The sequence below is a fragment of the Homalodisca vitripennis genome, chromosome X, assembly GCF_021130785.1.
Source record: "Homalodisca vitripennis isolate AUS2020 chromosome X, UT_GWSS_2.1, whole genome shotgun sequence".
In the NCBI taxonomy this organism is placed as follows: domain Eukaryota; kingdom Metazoa; phylum Arthropoda; class Insecta; order Hemiptera; family Cicadellidae; genus Homalodisca; species Homalodisca vitripennis.
The window spans coordinates 13,468,320-13,496,265 of record NC_060215.1 but is presented as its reverse complement, the minus strand read 5'-3'; the positions used below and the strand labels follow the sequence as shown (position 1 = coordinate 13,496,265).

Below are 27,946 nucleotides of genomic sequence, written 5' to 3'. Positions count from 1 at the left end.
TTTCCAAAAGTGAACCTGGAATTGGGTAGGAGGAGCTTCTCTTACTTCGGCCCAAAATTGTACAACGACCTCCCCGAAAACCTCAAACGAGTAAAACTAGATTCATTTAGAATAAAAGTAAAGGATTTTTATAAAAATAGTCATGTAGTTTAAGTTAGTTCATTATTTACTTACTGTTAAGTTTAGTATGTACTTGTTAAATATTGTTTGTTGCACCTATTTTAAATATTTAAAAGGATTTACCTAAGTTATTCTGGAAAACAGTCTTGTACTGAGAAACGCTTGGAAATAAAAGGCATTTTTATTTATTTATTTATTTAAAATTTATTTTAAAATCATTGGTACAAAAATGTTTGAAAATGCACTCAAAAATAAAATGTTTAGTGATGGCAAGAAGATCCTCTGCAGGTAGTGAGATGTTTGAGAGTGCTCTGGAGTTGGGTCCTCTCCGGCAGACTGAGACTATTGTATGTGTTGTTCAGCTGGTAAGGGTCAGTGTTCAGGTCGTAGTATTCCCAAAAAACTCCAGGCTAAACAGAACACATGTATTGTACTTTAATTACTGAAAGTAATAAAACTTAACTTTATACATGCATACATACTCACACACACACACACACAGGTATATACAGGGTGTACATAAAGTCCTGCACGGGTATAATATTTTCTAAACGATAACAGATAAATAAACAAGATTTGGTACATCAATCAATACTACACCTAAAAATCTACTTTTTGAAGGAACTATCAGTTTTTCTGTAATATCATGGGGACGTCCCGCAAGGAGTCAGAAGGAAATCTTAAATAGGAGCATAGGTCAATATGGACATCATTTTAAAGGGCTTATCTAGCAGAGTGGTAATGCCGCAAACCGCACTCAAAAAGATTGATGCAGTACAAAATGGCGGCTGTTCAAAGATTTTACTTGGTTACATTTTATTAGTAGCCATAAACCCCAGTAAAGCAAAACTGCAACCAAACGAATACTGCTGCAGCTAACTACTACCATTATGCTTGTCGGTTGTACAGAAGTGAATTATGACATTAGTTATCCTCAAGGGTTACAAATTTTGGTCCTAATATATTGATAACGGGGAAAACCTGATAACAGTAACAATTAGAAATCTCTTATCTTTGGGTCGCAGTTAGGACTTTCCTATTAGCCAGTCTATTCATAGTAGGCTATTCTAGTTTTTCCTTGTTTTTAGTAGTGCTGTCCATCCATTTTATCAGTGCGCTTTAGTACAAAAGAGTTTTGTCGTATTGCTTGTAGTTCTTCAACTACACTATGTCGCTTGACGAACGTGAACGTATAACACTTCTTATGATGGTTTGGTTGGGGAAATAACAGACGATCACACGAGGAAGCATGCCATTTATTTAATGACTACTTTTCACGAGAGGCAGCCAATTTCTAGAACAACTGTAGGGAGAACTGTTCAACACTTTATGAAAACAGGAAGTGTTTCCGATCGTCATAGGTCGCTGAGATTTCTAATTGTTACTGTTATCAGGTTTTCCCCGTTATCAATATATTAGGACCAAATTTGTAACCCTTGAGGATAACTAATGTCATAATTCACTTCTGTACAACCGACAAGCATAATGTAGTAGTTAGCTGCAGTATTCGTTTGGTTGCAGTTTTGCTTTACTGGGGTTATGGCTACTAATAAAATGTAACCAAGTAAAATCTTTGAACAGCCGCCATTTTGTACTGGATCAATCTTTTTGAGTGCGGTTTGCGGCATTACACTCTGCTAGATAAGCCCTTTAAAATGTTGTCCATATTGACCTATGCTCCTATTTAAGATTTCCTTCTGACTCCTTGCGGGACGTCCCCATGATATTACAGAAAACTGATAGTTCCTTCAAAAAGTAGATTTTTAGGTGTAGTATTGATGTACCAAATCTTGTTTATTTATCTGTTATCGTTTAGAAAAATATTATACCCGTGCAGGACTTTGTATATATATACTGGGTGTAAAAATGTCCCGCTCGGTAACTCCCGAACGATTACAGATAAAGCAATAAAACTTGGTACATCATTACTGTACTTATAAATCTACTTTTGAAGTAATACTATTTTTTTTCATGTCAGGGAGATGTCCGCATGGAGTCAGAAGAAAATCTTAAATGAGAGCATAGGTCGAGTAGTACATCAAATTAAAGGTCTGTATTAGTAGAGTACAATGTCATAAATCTGACCTCAAAGGTTCACTCTTTAAAAAATTACGCTGGTTTAAAATTCAAAAACATTTACAGTGTAGGTCCTGTTCTAGATGGTTTTAATATTCTTGTCTTGGCTCCAGTTGTGAAAGTTAAACTTAGTAAATGAATACTGGACTTAATAAATAGCTTTTAAGGTAGTAGACATCCAATGGAGAATGGTCTAAAAGGAGTTTATACCGTAATCTTAGCTCTAGTGTACATCATTACAAAGGGGTTGTTTAAGCAGAGACGAACACTAAAGGGAAAACCTGCTATCAGTTATTATAATATAAAATTCTTAATTTTAGTTTGGGCTTTGGACTTCACTTGATGTATATCTTACATTACACTTTAAAACAATTTACATCTTGAGCTATGCTTACATTTTTTTTATGAACTCCTTGTAGACCATCCTCCATTGGATGTGAAGAGTCACTACCTTAAAAACTATTTCATAAGTCCAGTATTATTTACTAAGTTTAACTTTTACAACAACATTGTAAATGTTTCAAACTTTAAACCAGCATAATTTTCTAAAGAGTGCACCCTTTGAGATCGGATTTATGACATTGTACTCTACTAATACAGACCTTTAATTTGATGTACTACTCGACCTATGCTCTCATTTAAGATTTCCTTCTGACTCCTTATGGGTCCCCATCCCCTCCATCCCCTTGACATGACAAAAAATATGGTAGTTACTTCAAAAAGTACATTTATAGGTGCAGTAATGATGTACCAAGTTCTATTGCTTTACTTGTAATTGTTTGGAAATTATCAAGCCCATGCGAGACTCTACTGTAGTAGAGAAAAGACAGTCACAAACAGTCACAAACAAAAATTTGTAAATGCTTTTAAGAATAGAGGATATTCTCAAAAAGTCGTAGAGCCAACATGCAAAAAGCCAAAAATTGTATTCCTAGGAAATACAAAAACCAAGCAAAATTTTTGGATTCATACTTTCCAGGGCTATACAAAATTAATGATATTATAAAAGCAGCACACAATATTCTACAAGCTTCACCTGTGGCAAGAAATTTATTTAGTAGTTCACCTAAAGTAATTAAAAAAACTAAAAATTTGAATAATGTATTAGCAAGACCTAAACTATACTCTGATGAACTAACCTAAAATGTCAACAAACCTTTTGGCTGTGAACCTTGAAAGCCTCACTGCAAAACGTGCAGTTTAATAATAAATTCAAAAAATTTCTGTAGTAGCACAACAAAAAGAAATTATACGATAATTCGTAAAATTACTTGTAAATGTCATTTACCAATTGTCATGTAAAAACTAAATACTACATTGTTCAGACAGTAACTCCATTGCACATTAAAATGAACAATACTCGCAGTGATACAAACCTAAAATTAGATCAAACCCTATTTCAGCCCAATGCAATGGGGCATAACAAAAAATTGGATGAATGCTATTCTTTAAAAAGTATTAAACCAAATTCAAAATCCACACAAGATTAAAATTAATAATTTAGAAATAGTTCATCAGAGGGTTCTACAAACTAAATATCCTCATAGTAGAAATTTAAGATAGATAGCTGTTATAGATATAAATTTAACCACTTAAATTTCTAATTTTATTAAACTACATAATCAACATACAAAATTATTTTTGTGATTAATATTCTTTTATTTAAAGCAAAATTATTTACTCTATCTACATTCAAAATTAGTTTAAGTAACATGATCTTTATTTTGTTTATCATATTTCATGTATTTTTGCTAGTTTTTACACAACATTTTTCTCTCTTGAAAAGGTCTAATTAGACGAAATATAGAGAAGTTGTATATTTAATTTCTGTTGTTTTCCTTGAAGATAAATATAATTTTTTTTGTTATTTGACTTTAAAAATTTCAACAGGTGCCATTTAGTTAATATTAAAGCAATTCACACCAATTATTTTTCAAACTTTTCTCTTATTTATTAAAACCTTTGTGCAACATTTTATATACTTAGCTTTACTAGTTCTAGAGATCTGATTTTTGTTATAAAAAATACAAACAGTGACTAGCGGCTAAACAACACATTTCTTGATCTCTGTTTATAGGAGATTGTTTGTTTGGAATTATGAGTACTATCATAATTCTGTGACACCCTCTTGTGAACACCCTGTAAGTATGTGAGGGAACATCTTTTATTTTAATCTATATCTAATTATGAAAATATGTAAAGAATTATAAACAAATATGCCAAATTATAACATTTCAAACAATAATTTTCAGTCATTATTACTCATAACGAAGATGTGGGGGTTGGGGGTTGATTCAATGTGAATGTTGAGTTCAACCCCATTTCATATTCCACTTATTGCAGTATCTGAAATCTGATGCTATAACAGACTTTCAGACAGTGTCATATTTCAGATGCTGCACCTAGTTAAAGGTGAAATGGAGATGAACTCAACATTTGCAAAACATTATTTTGATTTTTTGAAATATTATGATGCAACAGTTTTTTAATCTTTATAGAGAGAAAATAGTAATAATTTTGTAAAGCTCACTAAGGTACAAAGATTGTAAATGTGAGAGTAAATGCTAATTGTGAGAGTCTAAATACTTTTAAAAATGTAATTTTTTATACACTGTGCTCCAAATTTTATGCACACTGAAGGGATCTTGAGAAAACCATAAAAGATACAGCAAAGATTAAATGGACAAAGTTGTGCCAACTAATCTTTTTTACCCTATCCGAATAGTAGGATAACAATTCCCTTCACACAACCATTGAAAACGGGGTTTTTTTATCAATTATTTGATGAAAACCACGAAAAAAAATACAACACGTACAGTATTTTTGAAATAAGTAAAAAATCTACTTTATTTTAATTAAGTAAAAAATGGGTAGTTGCATTTAAAAAATTGAATCAAACCCTAAACTTCCTGCTTACTGGTGTGGAAAAAGTTTTCATTATAGTATTTTAAAACTAAAAGAAATTTCATGCAGATTTTATGTAAAAAAATGTTAAAATAGGTGTTAATAAGAGAACTGTGGAAGTTTGAAAATGTTAACCAAAAAGTCATTTTAGCACAGCGAAGTGAACAAAGCAACCAACAATCAACTTGACCACATTAATTTGTTGGTCTTGTTATTGCCCACGACTTTGTCCATTTAATTTTTGCTATATCTTTTATTGTTTTCAGGATTCCTTCAGTGTGTATAAAATTTGAAACATACTGTAAAGTGAAAAAGACCCATAAATAGTTGAAAAACAAAATTTGGCTTGAGATGTTTTCATTTTTTTTCTTTTGTGACAGGCGTGATTGTCAATGTTATACTGGAGTCTTTCTCCCTCACGAGTGTCTGTTACTGGTTAGAAACTAACTTATTTGTATTGGGCAGTCTGTAATGATTCATTGAAAGTAGCATTCAGAGTTATTAAATAAAATCCAAGAACGAAGCCAGGAAAAAATTTTGGGGTGAGTCCAGACAACTGATATTTTTTTGTGGTGGACAGAGAGTAAGGCCCCATTTTGTTCTTAAAAAAGTTCTTGATCCGTTTCTTTGTTGAGAACGATCTTTCAGCAGTACATGTCAGTAATATTGAATTATTTAAATAATAATAATCGTTTACTAAAAAAGTTTTTTTTTAATTTTGGAAGGTCCGAACCCCTTGGAACCCCGGGCTACGTCCTTGATAAAATCATATAATAACCAGAAGGCATGAAATATTACATATAATATCTGACATTCTTTGAGGTACCATTTTGTAAATTACCTGCTCATGAAAGCAGCATAACAGAGTGTTGCTTTCTTGATATATTTGCCTGATACAGTTGTAGGTATTGTTGCGTGAATCTTGACACTTGCAGGCGGACGAGGGGTAGCACTCCTGCAATATTTGTTAAAAGTTAATGTAGAATATTTATTAATTCTTACAACGATGTAAGGAGACAAGGGTGCATGTACGCTCTTCCACATGTATGTGGAGCCACTGTCGGAGAGATCATAACGTCATTCAGTTTTCAGATCTAATTAAGTATATGTATAAATAAGTATATGCGGTTTCTATTAAGTGTAGTTTTGTACGGTTTAGTTGTTTAATTTAAGTTACAATTCAACAGTTTTAATGGCAATTTAGCTAGTTTTATAAGCTCGAGTTTGAAAACCAGGAGAGTCTATCATATTTGTCTTAAAGAAAATAAAATAGTTGAGTTTGTTTGTAATTTCTCCAGTAATTTGTACTTGTCTAAAAAACTGTTTCTTTTTCATATTATTTCATAACGCAGCTCTTCATTGTGGCTGTAAAGTATTTGCAAAAATAAAAAGGAATCATCACATTTTTTTTTATTATTGTAATTAGAAAATTGTGTTATTTTCCGGTATTATTTTCGTTATCATTCATAACTTTTATGTATGTATAATTATTTAGAAATTTCATGCATTGTCATACAATTACATTTTAAGAAGAAATTTTATTTTTGAGGGTTCTGTATTCAAAGCACTTGGCCATGCATATTGTTAAAAACTGGACAAATCCTTGTTAATCTGATTTAATTACAAATACTAATTTATTTCTTAAGTGAATTCTATTTTTATGTGAAAAAATATATCTCAGACAATTTTTCAAAAATAATTTGCAACACTAATCAATTACTACTTATTATAGAGTATGACCAAATCGTCCAAACCTTCCATAAAGAACTATCCACAAATGCTAGCGTAACCTAATAACCTTTTTCGCTTCAACCTTTTTCAAAATTACAAGCACATGTTTTATGTACAGGAACAGTAAGGCAGTGACATTGGTCTGGGGCATAGGGCAGATGATCTGCTTTAGAGAGCCACATGTGTCCAAGCATGGTCATGGAGCAACACAATCTGTGTCTAAGCATTCTTCTCTCTAGGTTTGAATTGTATGCTGAAGTCAAGAAGGTAGCCAGGAAAAAAGTTTGGGAGGGTCAAGACGACTGATATTTTCCCGTAGTGGACACAAGATAAAGCAAATGCAGTCAACCGCTCATTCCTCATTTTGTTCCATAAAACGTTCTTGATTCGTATTTTTGGTGAGAACGATCTTTCAGCAGTAGATGTCAGTAATACTGAAATATCTAAATAATAATAATCGTTTGCTAAAAAAAGTAATTGAACATTTGGGGAGGGTCTGGACCCCTTGGACTCCCTTGCTGGCTAGTCCATGGCTGAAGTTTTGTACTATTTCATAACTCAAATAACTCACAGCTTTTGCACTGTAATTTTCCATATCTGATGATGAATTTTGGTCGACTCATTCCTTGAGTTTCAAAATCAAATAACAGAACAATCCTCACTTTCAGGGGTTTACTGAATTGTTTAAACAATGTAAACAATCATAAGGAACAAAAAATACAATAAAATTGTTAAGACATCAGTAAAGAGGTGAAGAATCAGTAAATGTATTAAGCAAGGACAAAGCGACGACAGAGCAGTGTGTTGCAGCTGCATCAGAACAAAATTATGCATACTTTCTGGCCACACCTCTTGAACAGGAAATACCAAATACACTCATTATCATTTTGGAAATTTTGGCTTATTTAAATTATGAGAATTTGAATACTGATTAAAAAATATTATTGCCCTACAGCTAATGACTTCGTACACATTTAATCAGTTATTAGTAAATAAAGAAAGAATTCATCAAACCCACTGATAGAGTGTTGTCATTGTTCAGAGGACAATCTGTGGATACGGTGTTCTTGTCACCTTCTCCCTCGTACTCTAGGACGAAGGAGCGATGCGGGGGTAGGCGCTGTGTGCTCATGGATTCCTGCAGAAAAGACTTTCCATCCATGTCTGCGGGTACTGGCAAGCCGGCCATGTCGACTATGGTAGGAGCAATGTCAATGTTCACAACCACAGAATCCACTAGGCTCTTGGCTGGGATTCCCGGACCTCGCACAAACATCGGCACTCGAATATCGGTCTCGTAGGGCTGCCTCTTGTCCCATGGTAGTGCGTACTGACCTAAACAAATGATGGAGGCGGTATCGGTCAAACGTTCAAGTAATACTTGAATTAGTCTTGTTTTCAGAGTCGCTCAAAGAAGATAAATAAAATAATCCTATGCGGATTGATTGGGTTGAGAAATCTAAGGGTTCGATTAATCATTTCATAAGTTCTATTTCCTTACCATCATCGTTTTTATAATACTTATCTTTATTGCCCTGTTATTCTGTAAGCTTCACACATTGCCTACACATATCTGTCTTGTAAAAGGAAGGACAAACAACTTAAATTTATATATAAGGTTATGAAAAATATTATATTATTTATCTTAACTATTTTAAATAGGGGGGAATTTAATAATTTCTCTCATTTTGAGGAATAATAATGCTAAGAATAATCATTTATCCCATATTGGTAATGGTAAATTAATGTGATGCAACAAGAAAAACAATATTTTAAATTTTAGTTTCATATGGCGAGCAATATATTGATTTCTAAGTTTATGGTTGACATGCCATTGCAGTATTTCTAACATAATTGTGTCTAATATGTTCATGTACTAATTTAAAAAATAACAAATTTTTTTTGTCCCTAATGCATATTATTTTCACGACCTTGAAAATGGTATAATTTTGTTCAGTTTAAATGTTTTGTTATTTTTTTATATTTAGTCTTTAGGTATTATTTTATTTCAGTACTATAGCAGGAGACATATAACTACAAGCTTGGCCATTAAGCTTTATTATTTATTAATAATGTAAAGAGATCTCAACTAATAATTTTAATAATAGTGCTATTGCAAGAAACCAATCTTCTATACTCATGCAAAGCTTAAAGGGTGTATTTCATGCGTAAATGCATTAAACAACAGTTTATTTATCACAACCCACACTTGCAAAGTTGTGTCTCGTACTATAATGCACTAATTAAAATTATGTGATTATTTTAGAAGAAAATTTATTTTTGACGTAATATAATGAATTGGGATCTAGCAGATTTTGTCCCACAGTGTGGGAACTTATCTGTTACCCAAGTGGTAGCCGTGGTCAGAAGTATAGATGATGTAGGTGTTATCTAACTGGCCAATCTGCTGAAGCGTGTTGACGGTGGCTGCCACCATGTCATCGACAGAGAGCAGAGTCTCCCAGCGACGAGCCTGGTAGCTGTCAACTCGGGCCACCACATCAGCTGGCAGAGGGGCCGGCGCCATGTTCACTAGCCAGTGTCGAGACTTCACAGGGAGTAAATTACGATTAGTTTAACCAAGCAGAGGTTACAATACAACATATAAAAAATTAATACTAAAATGTATTATACATTTAATACTGAAAACGCCCAGATATGACAGCTAGACAAACAAGTATTAGAGACAGCATCCATTGCTCATAAGCACAAACAGGTATTTAAATAATGGCACAACAAAAATACCTACAGAATGAATGTAATATACAACTGTTGCAAATATTACACACCAATCAAATATTTAATAATGTTAAAATACAGTAAAGCTTTGTGTTTCGAAACAAAAGAAAGGTGAAGAGTTATTTCTTTATTTATTTATTTGACCAACAGCAATGCCTTTTTAAACGTATGAAAACAGTATGAATACAAATTATATCATAATAATTCTAATTATAAACCTAAATAAATATATGTATAACAACAATAAAGTTAATAATGAGAAAATAGGACTTGAGTATAAATTTAAATATTGAATACAAACATGATAAATACTTAAATGAAGCAATAACAGAAATAGATGTAATATCAGTTTAACAATAATTAAATATAACAGTAAGTAAATAACTAGACAAAACAATAACAGCAAATAAATAATATAATAACAAATATAAATATAATAAACAATGGTGTGCACCTAATGATGATACAGAGGGGGAATAAGTTAGAACTGGGATGAAAATGAATTACTCAACCCAGATATGGTAAGTTGATTTGTTTGATCACCTTCCTGAATTTATGTAGGCTGTCATAATGAAAGCCAGCCAATCCTGAAATTTAATTCCCAAAACCCATTAGACAAGGAAGTGGGCTGTAAGTGAAACTTTTCTGAACAAGATCTTTCTTACATGAATAAGAAAGTTGGCTCCTCCACCACAATCTATTATTTGTTGAAATATTTAAAACTATTCTATACTATACAGGGTGACCATTAAGTCTTAGGACCACTTTATAACTTTTAAACGACAAGAGATTTCATAACCAAATTTTGTATACTGTTACTGGAAATTGTAAGCTACTTTTCTGTAATCATAGTGGTCGTATTTCACCTTTGGGGGAACCGTTGGGGGTTATAAAAAAAATCTTTAATGACAGCCTATGTTGAGATGTACATCATTTTAAATGTCTACTTGAACTGAAAACAATGCCGCAAACCGGACATCAAAAGGTTGATCCAGTCGGAAGAAATCGCTGTTCAAAGTTTAAAAAATGTTTAATACCATTATTACATAAGAAATAAGTCATACTGTAGCTGTTAGAAGTTAAGGGGAATACTTACTGAAAGTCTTTCAAAGTAGGTGTTCAAAATGTTCACCATCGGTCGTCTGGCAATGTGCTAACCGGTTATAAAAGCCGGCTACTGCATTTTGTATACTGAGTTCTATACACTTTGTCCTTGATGTAGCCCCATAGGGAGTAGTCAAGCGGATTTAGGTCAGGGGAACGAGCCGGCCACTCAATCGCACCACTTCTTCCAATCCACCGGTGTGGGAACACTGCATCTAAGTATTGCCTTACCTGAACACCATAATGTGGCAATGCTCCATCTTGTTGGAAAAAAACATGTTTGGAGTCAGCGCCCAGAGTAGCTTGTAAAGCAGGAACAATCTCATTTTGGAGCGTATCATGATACTTGTTGGCATTTAAATTTCCATCGATGAAAAATGGTCCTATAATTGAATTACGTACGATACCTGCCCATACGTTTAATTTTTGGGGATATTATTAAACAGTAATAATGGTATTAAACATTTTTTAAACTTTGAACAGCGATTTCTTCCGACTGGATCAACCTTTTGAAGTCCGGTTTTCGGCATTGTTTTCAGTTCAAGTTGACATTTAAAATGATGTACAACTCAACATAGGCTGTCATTAAAGATTTTCTTATAACCTCCGACGGGCCATCCCCCAAAGGTGACATCCGACCACCATGTACACAGAAAAAGTAGCTTACAATTTCCAGTAACGGTATACAAAATTTGGTTGTGATATCTCTTGTCGTTTAAAAGTTATAAAGTCGTCCTAAGACTTAATGGTCACCCTGTATATTGTATAAGAGTGCATAAATTCATGGTAAATATATTTTCAATTTAAAATATTTTAAGGAGTAAACTACATGCCTCTTTAATAAGACGAGTAAAGATCATGAATAATGTGTGCAAGATAACCAAATAAAGTGACAATGAGCAAAAATGCTCCATAAACGGGTAACTATAGAGCAATTTCCTTTTACAAGCAGCCCAACAATCTGACTCTCGGTGGTGGTTCGGAAGTTACTCTAAACCATTCATCGACTGTACCTACAAAACAAAGTTGGGAACAGCTGTGTGTAAAGACAAACTGGCACAGCTTTTAGTGATTGAAAGTGATACAATAATTATTTTTATCAGCTTCTCAGTACTCCTGCAAAATAATTATAGAAACATTAGGATTCATCTTGGATCGGAGTGAAAAGATAACAAGTTTGGCTGCAAGGTAAATGTTGATCACGTTCAGAAAATTCAATGGATTCGCAACTTGGAAAATGAGCAGTGAAAAAGTATAAAATACATAGGGTGAGAATTTAAAGCAAGGTAATAGAGGGCAAAATGGATTGAGGATTCCCCACTAAAAGGTCACTGGAGTTTAGAGTACTGAAAACTAGAGTTTGTTCTGCACGACAGTGTGTCCTTCTTTCTTGCAGTGCCTATTTCTTGATGAGAGTGAGTGAGGAGAAGAGGGGGAGGATTTCCTCAGAGACATTCACTAAAAGGATTAGACTGCTGGTAAAACACTACATACACAACAGACAACAGAAACAACTAGATAGACAAGAGCCCAGTTCAAGCGTACAACCACCAACGCTTTGAGAGAGTGGCGTAGACATTGCCATTCATGGGACAGGATCCTGAACATCTACACTATATGATATGTGGTAAGAGACGAGGAGCTGGTGACTGAGGGGGTGAGACACTGCCAGTCAATAAGGGGGCTCGAATGAGGGTCAAATGATAGTTGGCTTATGGTACACAGAGATCACATAAAGGCTTGCAATTTACGCCATGTATTAAGTCCCATACTTAGACCGGTTTTTTCAGACAATTTTACCAGGGCCCACCACACTTGTACGGAGGTGAGTGGTGGGACATGATGGGGTCCGACTAAATCTCCTTTCTGGGGACCGCCAAAGCTGCAAAAAGCCCTGCATGTATACATGTTTTGAGAGAGAATGCATCACAGAGATAAAACTATACTGTTGGTACGATAAGACTTACAAAACATGTAAGGAATGAAAATTACTGTTATTTAAATGTATTTTAAATGTAGGAACAACAATATTTATATAGCTGGGTTTTCATCAAGATAAAAATTACATTCTTTAATGCAGATTTACTCACAAGAACTTTTTTAAACCCTTTATTAACTAATAATTTGGATCTTTTTTGTAAAAAGACTTTCTTTAAGTGATAGAAATCAAGACGAAGGGAGTTATGATTTTACATTTAATACATATATTTTTATTATAATGGAGTAAAACAGACCTTGAGTTTTTGAGTGTTGAAGCTGGGTGTCCGTGGGACCTTGACCCCCTCATACTTTCCACGATACTTGGGCTCTGGCGTGTACGGAGCATGAGGAGCTGGTGGCGCCAGGACCATCAAAAAACTATCAGAAGAGTGGGCTACGGTTTCCAAAAACTTCACACTGTAGTTTTGCTAAAACATTGTGCCAGTTATTAAAACAATCTTCTTTTACAATATATTCTGTAATCATTTATAGCTTTTAGACTTTGACCTTCAAGTTTTCTAGTTGTTCTACAACTGTTAGTTGTTTCATTCAAACGTCATAAATAATATTAAAAGTTTACTCATAAAACTAATAATTGAACCACGTTAATACTTTACTCACAATGACATTGGTAAGGTACTGGTCAGAGAAGTGACGAGCCGTCCCGTTGATAGACAGTGTGTAGTCGTAGTAGCGTGAGTTACCCTCCAGACCGAGCCACCAGTCCCAACCCACAGGCACGTGTGCTGTGCCTCCTGCCTCCTTGTAACCGTACTGTACACACAATATATACACACTTGATGCATTCAGTGGCGGATCCAGAGGAGGGGCCATGCCCCCCCCCCCCTCCAAAATGTTGAAAAAAGATGAGTTTGTTTAAAAAACTGATTTACTCTTGTATTGTAATCATAAAAGATTAACTTTTAATGAATTTAGCTTTTATTACCACTAAATTTCTTTAAAAACATTTGTTTTGTACCTAAATGCAAAAATTACATGTTACAGTAAAGATTAATGGTATTAAAACCTAGGTAACCCCCCCCCCATGTACTGGATCCACCCTTGGATAAATTACAACTCCTTTAAGAGCAATACTTGGATGTTTTATTGATAGTGGTTTTGTAACTTTAAATAATGCACTAATAGAGTTTTGTCATATGATTACAAAAACTTATACATTTTAAACATTGTTTTTGGAATATAAAAAAATGTTATCATTCACAAATTTATAAAACATTGTTGATTATTCTTTACAAATTTCTGGTGTTATTCTTTAGTATGAAATTAAACTTAACTAATAGGGATAATGTTATGGATAAAATTATATAACAAGTTTTTGTTATACAAAAGGTAATTTTAACTGAAGGAAATGTTTTTTATACTCTTGTAATTTATTCCTGTACATGCATCAACTTCCACTGCTTATTAGTTGTATCTATGTAGCTAAGTCTATACATCAGTCTATGATTGTAAAATGTTTAACATTATCAAATCGTGTGCTGAGTGTGGTATAAGATCAGTAATTTGGTTTTAAACACAATTAACATGTTGGCCGCAGACATTCCTCATCAGATATGTGAGGTGAATAGTCGTAATAAGATAAGGTCTGACAATGTATCGGAGAGTTCAAATAAAGCTGTGAAAATGTTTATAATTCAGATTGATTATGTTCATGTTGTTATGATTTGATCTGTTTGATCAAAGACGATTCAGTGAAGTCAACAGTTGACACTAACAATCTACAACAGACCAGTTCAGTTCAGAAGGTACGGACTGTGAGCACAGAATTTCCTCAAGTGTATAGGTTAGTATTTCCCAATATGGTGTATGATAACTAAGAACGAAGCCAGGAAAAAATCGGGGAGGGGGGCCAGACAACTGATATTTTCCCATAGTGGACAGAGAGTAAGCCCCATTTTCTTCCTTAAAAAGTTCTTGGCCCGTTTTTTTTTTTTTTTTTTTTTTTTTTTGTTTTAACGATCTTTCAGCAGTAAATGTCAGTAATACTGAATTATTTAAATAATAATAATAATCGTTTACAAAAAAAGAATTTTAAAAATTGAAAATTTGGGATGGGAGTCCAGACCCCTTGGAACCCCTCGCTGGTTATGTCCTGATGTAATTTTATACACAATAGATCCCCAAATTCTATACAATGCCAGAAACAATATAATGGAAAGTTCTCATGGTTAGACCAGGGCTTGATACTCTTTGCAGTGATACGGTTTGAACCACCAACAATATATATTCCAAGTGATATCCTTCTTTCTGGCAATTCAAATATCATCTTATAGTAAGCAATGAAACGAACAAGTTATGGCAGCCATTCTCACGTTTAATAGAAAAGGTACAGAGTTTCTTCGAAGAAGGTTTTCAGATTTAAGTTGTAAGATGTGAAAACAAATAATAATGTTAACCGTATGGAAAAAAGGATAAAAGTATATAGGATCAGCCCTCATGAGAGTTAACTCCCGGCCTTTTTATACATGCCAGTAGACCTGTACAGGGTACAGCAAAAACCGAAGTGTAACTTAATCTGGGCAATCCAATGGATGTCCAGGAGCAGCACGTCACTAGTTGTGAATGTTCAGATAATGGGTTAAAAAGGTCGATCAAGTTTACTGCGGAGGTTGACTGTGGTGTGGGCGGGGTTCACTTAATGTTAAAGGCCTTAAAAAGCCTAAACCCGACGGAGTGTGGTTCTTCCTTCCCACTTAGACAGGAAGAGGCTGGAATAAAGCTATCTTCCACTTCTTCCAAGGAGACATGACTGAGATAGTAGTCATTAACCTTCCTCATGGACCTTGGCAGGATCCTTTGCTTCCGCACTTATTTCAAATTTTTTTAAATCATCTCAGATGCAATCTAAAAGTGTGCTAACTGTCAACTTTGCTTGGTACCAGGGTGAAAAAGAATTATTTTAAATTTAGGATCATTATCATATAAGTGGTTAATCTATTAATAAGATGTATGTGGCAGACACACAAATGCATCAAGATCAGTACTAATAGTGAGAATAGCTCAGAATAAAGTTTCAGTGAAGAAAAATAATACAATGAAGATGCCATTACCACACGTATCTTCGATCTTCTACTTATGAAACATTGTATTTTTGCCTTCCAAAACATTCAGAACAAGAACATTTTCTCAAATTTTCACATTGTAAAGTGCACATTATTTGCTATATGTAAAATACGAATATATATTTTGTCAGTTGAATTGGCTTACAGCATTTAAGTATTTTCCAGCGTAAAATGTGCGGTATCCAGCCGATTGAAGGAGGCGCCCGAATGTGCGTGGTTCCAAAGTCTGCTGCCAGTTGACACTGCTGCAACCACCACTAAAGGAGTTGTTAGTGGTTTTATGGTTGTGTAAGTACCTTCCGGTGAGGATGCTGGAGCGGCTTGGGCAACAGATGGGAGTGCTCACAAACTGCAAACATATCCTTGTCATAACAGCTGAGAACAATTTTACGGTTGGAAGGAGCTGAGGTTGCTAAAGCAATAACTCAGGGGGCTAGCACGTGAATATTATAGTTAAATGTCAGTAGTATGAGATAAACTTTTGGTTCATTACTGTTTATGGTCACATAAAAATCAGACCTCTATGCTAATTTTTGAACGATAGCAGAAAGAATAAGGAAGCTCAAAATAAATTTATTTTTATGGGTTTTATAAAACCCTTGTCCTTTTTGCGTGTTTGCTAGGATTTGTGTAAGAACACAAACGTCATGTTTTATAAAAATGTATATAAAAATTTTTGAAATGCAATACAATACATGCAATAAATAAATGAAATAAAATGTCTAAGAAAGAATTAAATTTCTAAAAAACTACACCAAATATCATGGATTACAACTGTGTTTCGTACTAACAAAATTTCTTGCTTACACAAATTTTAAAAGTTTTAAAATTATTCTGGAAATGAAAAACCTTTATATACTTCAGATGCTTATAAATTACAGTATATTATAGCCTGTTTAATTAGCTAAAAAAACAATACCTCAGTTAACCAAATAGCAATAAAATTTGTTTTATTTTTAGAATTCTGCTAAACCCTTGCATTTTTTGCATATTTATTTGGATTTGTACAAGGAGGTAAGACACAAGAATATTGAGTGGCTAATGGGTTAACTAATAGTAATAAATTAAAACTCACCGCATTAGTAAATGTGGCACCCTTGTTCGCAACCAGTGTCTGAACTTGTTTGACTGGTGTCTGCAAACATTACATCTCATTTTTAATGCTAACTTATTTATTACATTGAGAGAACATGGAAAGTATGAATTAGTCAGTTATTTTACCAACATGTACTTAGTTATTGATTGTCTGAGTTGAGAGCTAGGTTGCATTATATAAGCACAAAAGCTAGCTTTTAATGAAATTGATAAAGAAACTTTCCCTAAGAAAGAAATTGATTGTCAGCTTTGGTTTGGTTTTCTAATGGCCAATATACGAGGGCTGTTCAGAAAGTAACCTCCGGTTGGTCACAGTGCGGGTAGTGGAGGGGAGTAGCGCGCCATCTGTGCATTCACGCACTAAGCAGGTCAGTCGGCATCAAGCTGTAGTCGAGTGAACATCGTACCTGCGCTAGTTTAGTTTTTGTGGCAGTTTGAAATGTGTGCTGCAATAGAAAATACCGCCAAATGTGAAGTGCGTGCTGTTATACGGTTTTTTACAGCCAAAGGATACTCTGCAGCAGCTATTCATCGTGAGCTTTGTGCCGTGTACGGACCACAAGTTATGAGTGAAGGAGTTGTCCGTGAATGGGTACGTTTATTTAAAAGTGGACGAGAAAACGTTCATGATGAAGAGAGGAGTGGTAGACCATCCTTGGTGACTGACGAACTCGTTCAGACAGTTGATGCAAAAGTTCGTGAAAATCGACGTTTCACAATGGCGGAGTTGTCTACTGATTTTCCACAGATTTCTAAGACTCTTTTGTACGAGATAGTGACAGCAAGATTGGGTTACCGTAAGTTATGTGCACGATGGGTGCCCAAAATTCTTACCGACCACCACAAAACTCAAAGAATGGCCTCTGCATTAGACTTTCTGTCACGTTATGCGGACGAAGGAGAACCATTGTTAAACAGAATCGTGACCGGTGACGAAACCTGGATTAAGTACGTAAACCCTGAGACAAAAGAACAATCAAAGATGTGGGCACATTCAGATTCGCCTACCAAACCAAAAAAAGCCCGGCAAGATTTTTCTGCCAGAAAACTGATGGCAACGGTGTGTTTTGGGATGCCAAAGGGGTGTTGTTGGTTGAATTCATGGAACGTGGGACAACCATTAATCAAGACGTGTACTGTGAAACACTAAAAACATTACGACGGGCTATACAGAACAAACGCCGTGGTATGCTGACTTCCGGTATCGTTTTTTTGCACGATAACGCCCGTCCTCACTCTGCTTGCAGAACAACAGCCCTTCTTAAGTCCTTCAAGTGGGACGTTTTCAACCATCCACCTTACAGCCCAGATCTGGCGCCAAGCGACTATCACCTCTTCATGCATATGAAGAAATGGCTCGGGTCCCAGCGGTTTGATGACGACGAAGAGCTCAAAGATGCGGTCACAGGCTGGCTCAAGGCACAGGCGGGTGATTTTTATGCAGAAGGAATTTCAAAGCTTGTGAAGAGATACGATAAGTGCCTCAATCGTGATGGAGACTATGTCGAAAAATAGTGCAAAGATGTAGTTGTAAGATGTATATATTAAAATATTTTTACTTAACTTGGTGTATTTTTTTCAATCGACCGGAGGTTACTTTCTGAACAGCCCTCGTATATTTTAGAGCATTATGAAGAGTTTAATTTAAGAAGTAGTAAATATATATATATATATATATATATATATATATAAAACACCAGAAATAAAAATCTTATTGATGAACAATTTGTACGTCTAAGTAAGACAAAAAGAAGTTACATACATTTTGGCATAAAGCGTTAAAGTCTTTGACTGTAAATAGTATTAAATTGATTCTTAAGAAATGTTTTTTTAAAAAAAGCTTTTTATAGTTTAGACGAATTTTACAATGTTTCATTAGATGACATAATATTTTAGGTGTAATAATTATATAATATATTATCATGAATTATTCGTACGTTGGAAAAAATATGTTTGAGTGAATAATGTTTTTTTTAACTTGTAATGATCCTAATGCCTTTTTCTTGTTGAACCTCAGTTTTACTTGCATATCACCATCAGACAACAAGATAAAGAGACTGAAGTTCCGTTCCCATTAAGTTGCGATTGTCATACTAACATTCTACTAAGAAATTATCAAGAGTCACTTACCCTGTATGTAAATTAAGGTATTGTGTGGGTCATGAGATATTAAAAATATCTTATCATGCATTTTTCCCTCCCATTTGAGAAATTATATAACTCAAATGGGGTAACTAGTAGAGGCACTTTGAAGTATTTATATGGCAGACAAAATTTTAAGAATTATGAAGAATGTTTCCAATAGACAACCATGTCTTCCTACATTTAAAGAATTCAAGATCATGCTCTCCCCTGCCTTTACATTTATTGCAATTCGATTCAAGTGAAAGAAAGCTTTATAAGTATACAGAATAATCAGCCAATGAACCAGGAAATATATTTACTTGACCTAGATAATACAAGACTTGCAGAATCAGAGGTAGTCATATATTTTAAACATTAAAACTGTTTAATAAGTTACCTGAAATGACCTGGAACGTTTATATTAAACAAGTATAGAAAAACGGCTTATATAGATTCAATGTTTTATACTGTTAGTGATTACTTGGACTGTTATATTAGTTTTTTTACATTTTTAATCGTTTTTAACATTTTATTGTTTGTTATTAATTTACAAATTTATATTGCTTATTACTATTTGTTGTTTTCTAATTATCTTATTTTGATATTTTATTTTTATTCAAAGCCCTCACTAGTCTAAACATAGTCTAGATCTCTTTTATAGTCTGTATCAGTAAAACAAAATAAAATTGTGTCTGTCTGCTGCACGAAAACTTTTGTGCTTGACGACAACGAAATCTTTATTCTGGAAAAGTAAGCATTTTTGGTGTGCAAGGAAAACTTTCCTCTGCACCTCAGACATGTATGATAACACTGTTTGGAGTATCAAATTTTCACCATTTACAGGCCCTACAAACCCTTGGGAAGTTGTTTCACCATCTCAAGTTCTGGAAATGGTACAATGTCTAGGAATAAGTGTTTTTACAGCCAATACATGACTGAAATCCAATAACTTTCACCCCCTAGATACATACCACACTTCCCAGCAGAATATCTTGGTCATCCGTAAGTATGAAAACGATGTTAGGTTTCTTTGCTGCACACACTACTACACCAAACCAGATACAAAGTGAGAGAATCGCCTTCATTGCGTATTTCATTGTAGAAACATCCCAGACATATGAATCTAAAAATAAAAATTGTATCATAAAAAGAACTTTTAAAACTAGCATTTTTAACTTTTTTAACCTATACAAAACAGTAAAAAAATGGACAAGTCTTAGTAAAAGTATAACATTTAAAACATGTACGAGAAAGCAAATCATCCTTCTATGAAAATTTGTCTCAAAACGTATGTCTGAATTTTTTGGGCTTTATATGATGACTACTATTATGATGACGTCATTAACAAATACACATTGTTCAAGTTGACAAATATCAAGTATTTACGTGTAATTTTGACAATAAACGTATTCCTTTTAATACTATTGATCACAAGTTACTGTCCACTGATGGAGGTTAAAGCTTTAAAAGACCCTAACATTTATGTTATCTAATTCCTCACCAGTGTTTCCTCAGCATGTAGCCAAACAGTAAAGCAGAGACAGGAATTTTCTTTCTGTGGATTTAGCGTATCTATTTATGTTCTTGATAACCCCAGACTTTCCAATGGATGACCCAAAGCTTCACCTTTTGCTCCAGCTTCTGCTGTAAAAACATATGTATACCTCTTTATACCCTTTAAGTTGACTGTAATTAAAAGATCAAGTAAGTTGCAGACCTGAAAGGCACTTTGTAAATGGATACAGATTACAATGACAAACAATTCATTCAAGTTTGTACCAACAAACATTCAATGTTTGTACCAACAAATAATTAATGTTTGTACCAACAATCAAAGCATACACCAACAAATAATCAAAGTTTATACCAATTCTTTCTCACTAGTAAGAAGTAATTAATACTATATTTCCTTAATTGAGGAGCAATCTGCATAATTCCAACATCCACATGGTATTTGGATGTACTTTGCTAAGAATTATTTTAACTCTTAATTTTTCATTTCTCGGAGAGCAGCTCGGCTGATAAGAAATATGTTTGACTGAATAATAACTTTTATTTTGTTTTTACTTTCGTTTGTAACCCTGGCCACATTACTTGTAAAAGTGACCAGGTAATTCCAAAGTTAATTATTTGCAAATATTTAATTTTATCTTTGTTTCAATAAATTCGTTTTTTCATCCATTCATTTCTTAATTCTGCAATTAACCTACTTTAATATGTATTTTAACTTTCTGAACCAGTTATATTATCTTGTAATTTCCATACATTGTATTTCATTGCTTGTGATGTAGAAGCTGATGCTCTCAGCACCTTAATAAAAGTCTACTACTTACCAATTACCGGTAAAGTAAGTATACAGATGTAACATAACACTCCAATAATCTCTATGAGCGGTAAAATTACCTGTAGACATGAACCTGTTGACGCTGACTGACAACGTGTCCTATCAGTCAACAAGTTGTTGATAACTTATCTTGACAACCATTCTGTTATTTTCTGACATTCTTCACTCTCTATTACCGCTACATACCAATGGTGTATTCAGAGAGGGGTTGGACTCCCAAACCACCGTAGAGAGCTATAATACAATCCTTTGACAAGGGTATACAGTACTTTTATTAATAATTCTAGTTTTAATCTCAACCCTAATGTCTGTATAACAATTTCACTTCAATACAAATCTAAAAACACTACTTGTGTAGTTTAATTTGTATTTTATGAATTTTTCTTGTTACTGTAAGAACATTATTTAAAACCTTTTTTTAAGTTTTTTTAATTTGAAAATTAAAAACTATTTTTAATACTTTTTTAAAATTATTTAAGTGTGAATTATATTTCAATATAGAAAATTATAGTTAGTACAATTTACAGTACATAGACAAAATTCCCCATTTTTTTGAAATTGTATAATTTATACAAATAAATGAATAGCTGACAAAATTTTGGGATGAAAAATAAGCACAAGTACTGCAACTCCTACGTTGTGTCATAATAATCAAATTTGCTATAAAAATAATCATAATTTAGGCTCATAAACACAGAACATTATAGATATCTCTAGGAACAAAAATTAGAATTAACTTACACCTGTTTCAGTGTAAACTGTTTGTTGGGTTTTATCGTTATGCCCTTAATTTTAATAATTTTATCAAAACCTTGGAGATTTTCCTGGAGAGATTCATGACTACTCATGAAAGATTTTTGAAGGTCATTAAAAGTAAGTATTTTAGTCATTGCTTCATACTAGAATACATAGGAAGCTATACTAACCTATAGCATATACTCCTATCTTTTTATAAGAGGTGTAGATTTATTTTAAAATGGTAGTTCAATTTTCAACCAGTTTCTTTTTGTTTGTATAGTTTATGTATTTATTTCAACATTTTCCCATTACGCAGATTTGATACAATATTGCGCAGTAAATAAACTTAAACTAATACATTAAAAAATCAGGTTTAAACTCAACAACAATACATTAAATGCATTTGCAACCTAATGACCCATAACAACCAAAAGAGGGGCTAAAATGTATGTAGTAATTAAAAAGAATAAAAGTTTAAAATAACAAATGTGTAGGAGTGGACCTGCTATAATTCAGTCACTACTTGATGGAAAAAACAGTTAGAATTAGTGTAATAAATTAATTAAAGAACAGCAGAAGTTTTATAAGAGTAAACTTAGAAATGGAATTTTCCAGTCTCAGAAATCTTTGTATTGTCTTACTAAAGAAACCATCTCAATGCAGCAAGCACCCTTCTCTTCCTTAGGAAAATATATTTTGATAACGCACTGTTGAGAGAGGTTACAGTCAAAACAATTTAATTGTAATTAGTGGTAAATTTGCATTCAAAATATGATTTATATAAATGTTTAAAGATACAATAATGTTCTTTCCAAAACTGAAGTGGGTTTTCTATTAGATACAGTGGCGTAACTAAGGGGGTATGAGAGATTAACATCTGTAAAAAAATGACTTTGAAAATTAGGCCTACCTAATTTATTTAAATTTAGATTTATTCCATACACAAAGTACAGATTAACCAAGAACCACAGTATTTGTGTGAAAAGCTAAAGATCCGAGATAAGGTCTCAGAACGTAGCACCTGTAATGGCCGTTAGCTCCACTTTCCGTGTTTAAGACTTGAAGCAGGAAGAAAGGGCTTCTCCTACTTTGGGCCGATCATATATAATGAACTTCCTGGATGCCTTAAAATATTGTCCCAAAATCGTTCAAGCGTAGCTTGTTAGAAATTATATTTTGTAGCACAGTAAGTAACAATACTATTGAATTTAAGTGACTAGAGTTGTTCTGAAAACCAAATTTGACTGAGAAACACTCGCAAGAAAAGGTATTTTTATTTATAACCCCCAGTGTGGTGTGCTCTTCAGCCGGATTCATCCCCCCCTCGAGACAAGTCATAGTTACATCATTGATACGAAGTGACTCAGTCTAAGTATCTGAAATCAAACAGCTGATTTTCAATTTACCGCGAGTTATGAAATTGCATAACAAATTAATTATGTATAACAAATTGAAAACTAACAATTAAAAAACTTCAACATCTCACAATCACACATCACTAATACACTCAATATGAAACGATGCATAAAAATGAGTCTACTTAAAAAATAAACTACTATGTATAGAAAAGTCAAATCGAAGTCATATTTCAAAATCCAACTGATGAGTAAGATGTCTATGCCATGGTATATACAAATTTTGAACAGATTAATTGACTCTTGACTTATGCGGATTTTTTTATGTTAACATTTTATGAACTAAGTGAGCCTGATGCTGGTTGACACAACTCACGATGCTACTGTACCCTTTGATAACGAATATGCTAAATCCATCTTCATTGTGGACATATAATTATGCACATCAAATCCTTTTACATAATTATGTAATTATAATTATAATTATTTATGTTAGTTTATAATTATTGTTTCTTTTCATAATTATGTTATTATGTAATTACATAAGATAAGTGAAAATTATTGTTTTTTACTTGTTTTACACCTGAGACCAACGAATAAGAAGACACATTTTATGGAATATATCTTAGTTTTAACTGTATTTAACATTTTTGAAATCTTATAAACAATGACTTATTTCAATCACAGACTAAAGTTATTTTTATAGAAATATCACTCAGTTTAGAGGTGCACTGAAGGAGTTAAAACTTACAATTTTTTAAAATTAAGTTCTAACCCAGCAAAATTACAACATTAACTGTAAAGTTTTTAATTAGGAACTCAATTTATAAACTCAAAGAGATGTTACACAATAGAGATATGATATATGGTACAAGGTACTTGTATATTCAACCCGCTAAGCTATTTACTATATTCGAGGTTGTGGATGCAATTTCCGAACACAACCACCCTGAACATTTAATAAACAAATGTGATATTCAAATAGAGTTGACCTACCCCTTTCCCCTATCACAACCACTGCCCAGTGTCAACAATTACCAACCACTAAAAATGCCTGAAATATGTAAGACATGAATTCAAACCTGGGTATACCAATGCTAACTAATATGCTATATTTATTACAAATTTCACCACTGCAATCATAATAAAGCAGTTCACTTAAGTATGCTGTTTAAATTTTCCTGTTACATCCCCATCCATAAGCTACCGACTTAAACGAATATCATCCAGAACTGCTAAGCTAGGATTCATTATTATCTTTTGTTGTGACTTGATCAAGCAGACGTCTCTGTAGAAGTATGCATTCAAGACGTTGGATCTGGCCTGGTCTGTCGTCTGCTCTATTTCTTTTAGCAGTATTGTTTTATTTGATTAGCTAAAAGCAGGCTTTGATTAACTCATACAACCATAAGGTACACTATTAGTTTCGCGGTAATCGGCACAGTACTTTTCGGGAGTAATCATAATTTCGCATGCACAAAACCAAGATTGTCATGTACATTTGTAAATTTATTCATTGTATGGGATATACTGAAATAAATTTTGCCGTATTTGACAGATTAGTGTGTATAATGTAACAGAATTTTGGACACCAATATATGTGCATGTGTGTGTCTGCATTCGCGTATGTTGCTCTTAAGCTATAAGAAGCGTTTTTTTTTTTTTTTTTTTTTTTTTTTTTTTTTTTTATTACATTCCAACGGCAACAAGCCAAAGTACAAGCGGGTAATATACATATATAAATATTTAAATATCAACTGTAAGAAAGAAACAATGGGTTAAATAACAATAAAGTTTACAGTGATAACAATCTAACAAAAACAACAACATAAATGATTAAATATAACAATTAATAGTAAAAGTAAATAGTAACAACAAACGGCATAATACATAACAACAAAGCAGTAAACTATTCAGGAACACAACGATCAATATGAGGGGTAACAAGCATAACAATGAAATAAATTACCATACAACATGTGAAGGTTAGTAATTGTGTTTCTACACAGGACCGCGGAGGGATGCCAGCACTCTTCCCCGGATGTTAATGATCCCCCAGTGTTAATGATAACACTGTTCTAAATCAGACAGACATGTACATATTACTGGATTTAGTGTGTATATGATCCATTCAAATTAAAACAATCATACAAAGTTACGTGAAACTTAGCAGATTTCTACGATTTTATAAAATTAGAATTTATAAATTTATTTCGTTAATACCTAACGTTAACTATTTAAGTTTTCAATACTTGACTTTGCAAGATTTTCTTTCCTTTGAGGATTCAGTTTTCTCTTTTTGTCAACAGTTCGATATTGAAGTAGGCCATATCTTAAAATAGTGTTTATTTTTACGTGAAAACAGTCAGACCTTTTGAAGTTTCAAATACTAAAAGCAGTGTAACGACAAAGCTCAAAAGATACAATGTGAATTTCCATTATTTTAGGAATGTTAGGAAGATAATGAGAGCTTAGTTTTGAAAGCTAAAAAACTCGATAACAACTTAAATATCCAGTGTAAAAACTCTTGGAAATTGCGACCGATTGAGCAAGGCTAATAGCCTAATGTGCGATCCAAACTTATTATGGGCTTGTCATGAGAAGAAATACTGACTAATTGAAAAAATATCAAAAGTGCAGTGTGTGCTACCTAATTTCATCTGGTTTCATCTAATGAACCATTGACACATGGATTCCTTATCAACGGTGAGATTGTGCCCCGAAGGAGTCAATAGCTTGTATAAATACCACAAATATGTCTAAAAAATAACTTATGTCTAACACATACTGTCTTTTTCAGTGATGGGAAAATCATCAAGGGTGGAAACGGTAAAATACTAGAGCTCATAAAAGTGTGCACGAAATGAAGTCACAAGGTGAACCCCGGATTAAAAAGAAAAACATGGAAAATTGAAACAATATCAGAAGAATCTTCTAATTTCAAAGAACGGATTAGAATATAAATATGAGGCCATTTGCTACCTAGACGACAATATGGTGTTTCATATAGAGTAAATGCACTAAAGATAGGCTATGTGTGGTTATTAAAATAAACTTAGTAATTTAGTTATGATAGGAAGGGTTGTTTCAATGTGAATGTGAGTTTAGCTCCATCTCACCTTCCGCTTAATGCAGCTTTTTAGTTTTTAAGAAACATTTATAAAAAGAAAATAAAAGAGATATGTTATTATTTGTTTTTTCCTTACGTTATGATAAATACTTCAAACGTAGAGGTTTTCTTATGATCTTTGTGTGTAAAATTTGTGTTGGTAAAACATTGTAAACTGTTTAAAACCTTGATTTGCAGTGATGGGAAACATCCTTAAAACATTCATTGAATTGATTAACTTAAAATGAGTACCAGAGAGGTTTTTGGATTGTTTCAAACTTAAACCTCTATTTATATAATACGCATTGGACTGAATAACATGGAGAAAATAGAACCGACCGTCTTCTTAGAAACATTTTGACGAAAGGTTTTATTTTCATATAGTACTCACAGGTCAGGGTTTATAAAATGTATAAAAAAGCACTGATGGAGTGTTTCTAAGAATACAGTAAAGCTAAAAAACAGAAGACACTCTAAATCTATGGTTGCTTGTAGGTAAATCACATTGGAGAATTTTGGTTTTAATTTTATAATAGTTTTCAAGTGTTTTAAAATTAAACACACTACAGTTACAGCGCGTTGAGCTTTCGGGGTTGTGACTAATCGGAAAAAGAAACCCAAAAAGTCTAAGTGGACCATGTAAATTCTAAGAATGTCCGCACGCCGAATCCACAAGTGGCCATTTGCGCTTTACTGTTTTCCGTTGGCATTCCATTGAATTGGGATTCCTGTAGAACAAATGTGAACCGCCCCGTCACAGCAATGGTGGTCGGCGCCTCACTATCAACACTCGCTGAATGGACTATAGATGCCTCCAATGTAAAACTTTCGTTTTAGGTTTAGTCAGATCGACCGTATGCGAACATGTTCCTGAATTTAGAGATAGCAAATGCAAGCTCGACCTTTTACCAATTAAAAACGCAATCTTAATAAATCTTGTTGTAATACGTTATTTTTATATTTGGTCATTTAAATGTTTTTGTCTATTAAAAAATTGTTTTCGTTGGTTTATTGGGTAATTTAAGTGAAGTAAAGTCAGTATTAATATTAATAGAAATGTTATAATTTTTCAAAGGAAGTTTATGTTTGACATAAAACATTTATGCCTTGATGTTGTGTATTATTACATGTTGATTTGAATGATATATTTTCTCTGTGGTATCTAGGATTAAAGAAAAGTTGCAAGTAAATTATTTACATTTGTTGTGTATATTCTTAAATAGGTTGTTTTAACTATGGAAAAAATGAGCAATACATTTTCTCCATTAAGTTAAAAAAAAAAATTAAATAAGTGCGGCAAACAAGCCTATGTATAGTGGAAATCAGAAACATACAATGCTTCGGCCTATGATTTGAAATATATTGAGAAGTAAGTTTGCACCTAGTTTAGAGCCAATAAAATATTAGAACACTAAATGTTAGCGTTAGCTTTGCTAATATGAAA

At 33.3% G+C, this 27,946-nt stretch overlaps 1 protein-coding gene across 4 annotated transcripts; it reads right to left on the bottom strand.

The window, feature by feature from the left end:
* Positions 1-306: 306 nt before the first annotated feature.
* On the bottom strand, positions 307-24,634 carry LOC124368702 (N-acetylglucosamine-6-sulfatase-like). Of its 4 annotated transcripts, none has more exons than XM_046826001.1 (11): positions 24,390-24,634; positions 20,458-20,600; positions 19,928-20,079; positions 16,813-16,872; positions 15,883-16,086; positions 13,276-13,428; positions 12,909-13,082; positions 9,178-9,379; positions 7,850-8,166; positions 5,942-6,055; positions 307-530 (listed from the first exon to the last, which is right to left on the bottom strand). In XM_046826001.1, the coding sequence occupies exons 3-11, from the start codon at positions 20,051-20,053 to the stop codon at positions 381-383; spliced, it is 1,500 nt and encodes a 499-aa protein (XP_046681957.1). In that variant the 5' UTR covers positions 20,054-20,079; positions 20,458-20,600; positions 24,390-24,634; the 3' UTR covers positions 307-380. The 4 variants fall into 4 exon arrangements, with proteins under 4 accessions (XP_046681957.1, XP_046681958.1, XP_046681956.1 ...); XM_046826002.1 differs by lacking the exon at positions 24,390-24,634 and adding an exon at positions 21,360-21,498; XM_046826000.1 differs by lacking the exon at positions 24,390-24,634 and adding an exon at positions 21,290-21,394.
* Between the last annotated feature and the right edge of the window lie 3,312 nt (positions 24,635-27,946).

What these genes read in the sequence shown, in the direction of transcription:
- LOC124368702 (XM_046826001.1), bottom strand. Translation starts at nt 20,053, where the DNA reads ATGAAATACGCAATGAAGGCGATTCTCTCACTTTGTATCTGGTTTGGT. An exon ending in ATATTCTGCTGGGAAGTGTG is followed by an intron (nt 16,873 to 19,927) that starts GTATGTATCTAG and finishes TAATGTTTGCAG; the next exon opens with ACACCAGTCAAACAAGTTCA. An exon ending in AGTACCTTACCAATGTCATT is followed by an intron (nt 13,083 to 13,275) that starts GTGAGTAAAGTA and finishes ACAATGTTTTAG; the next exon opens with CAAAACTACAGTGTGAAGTT.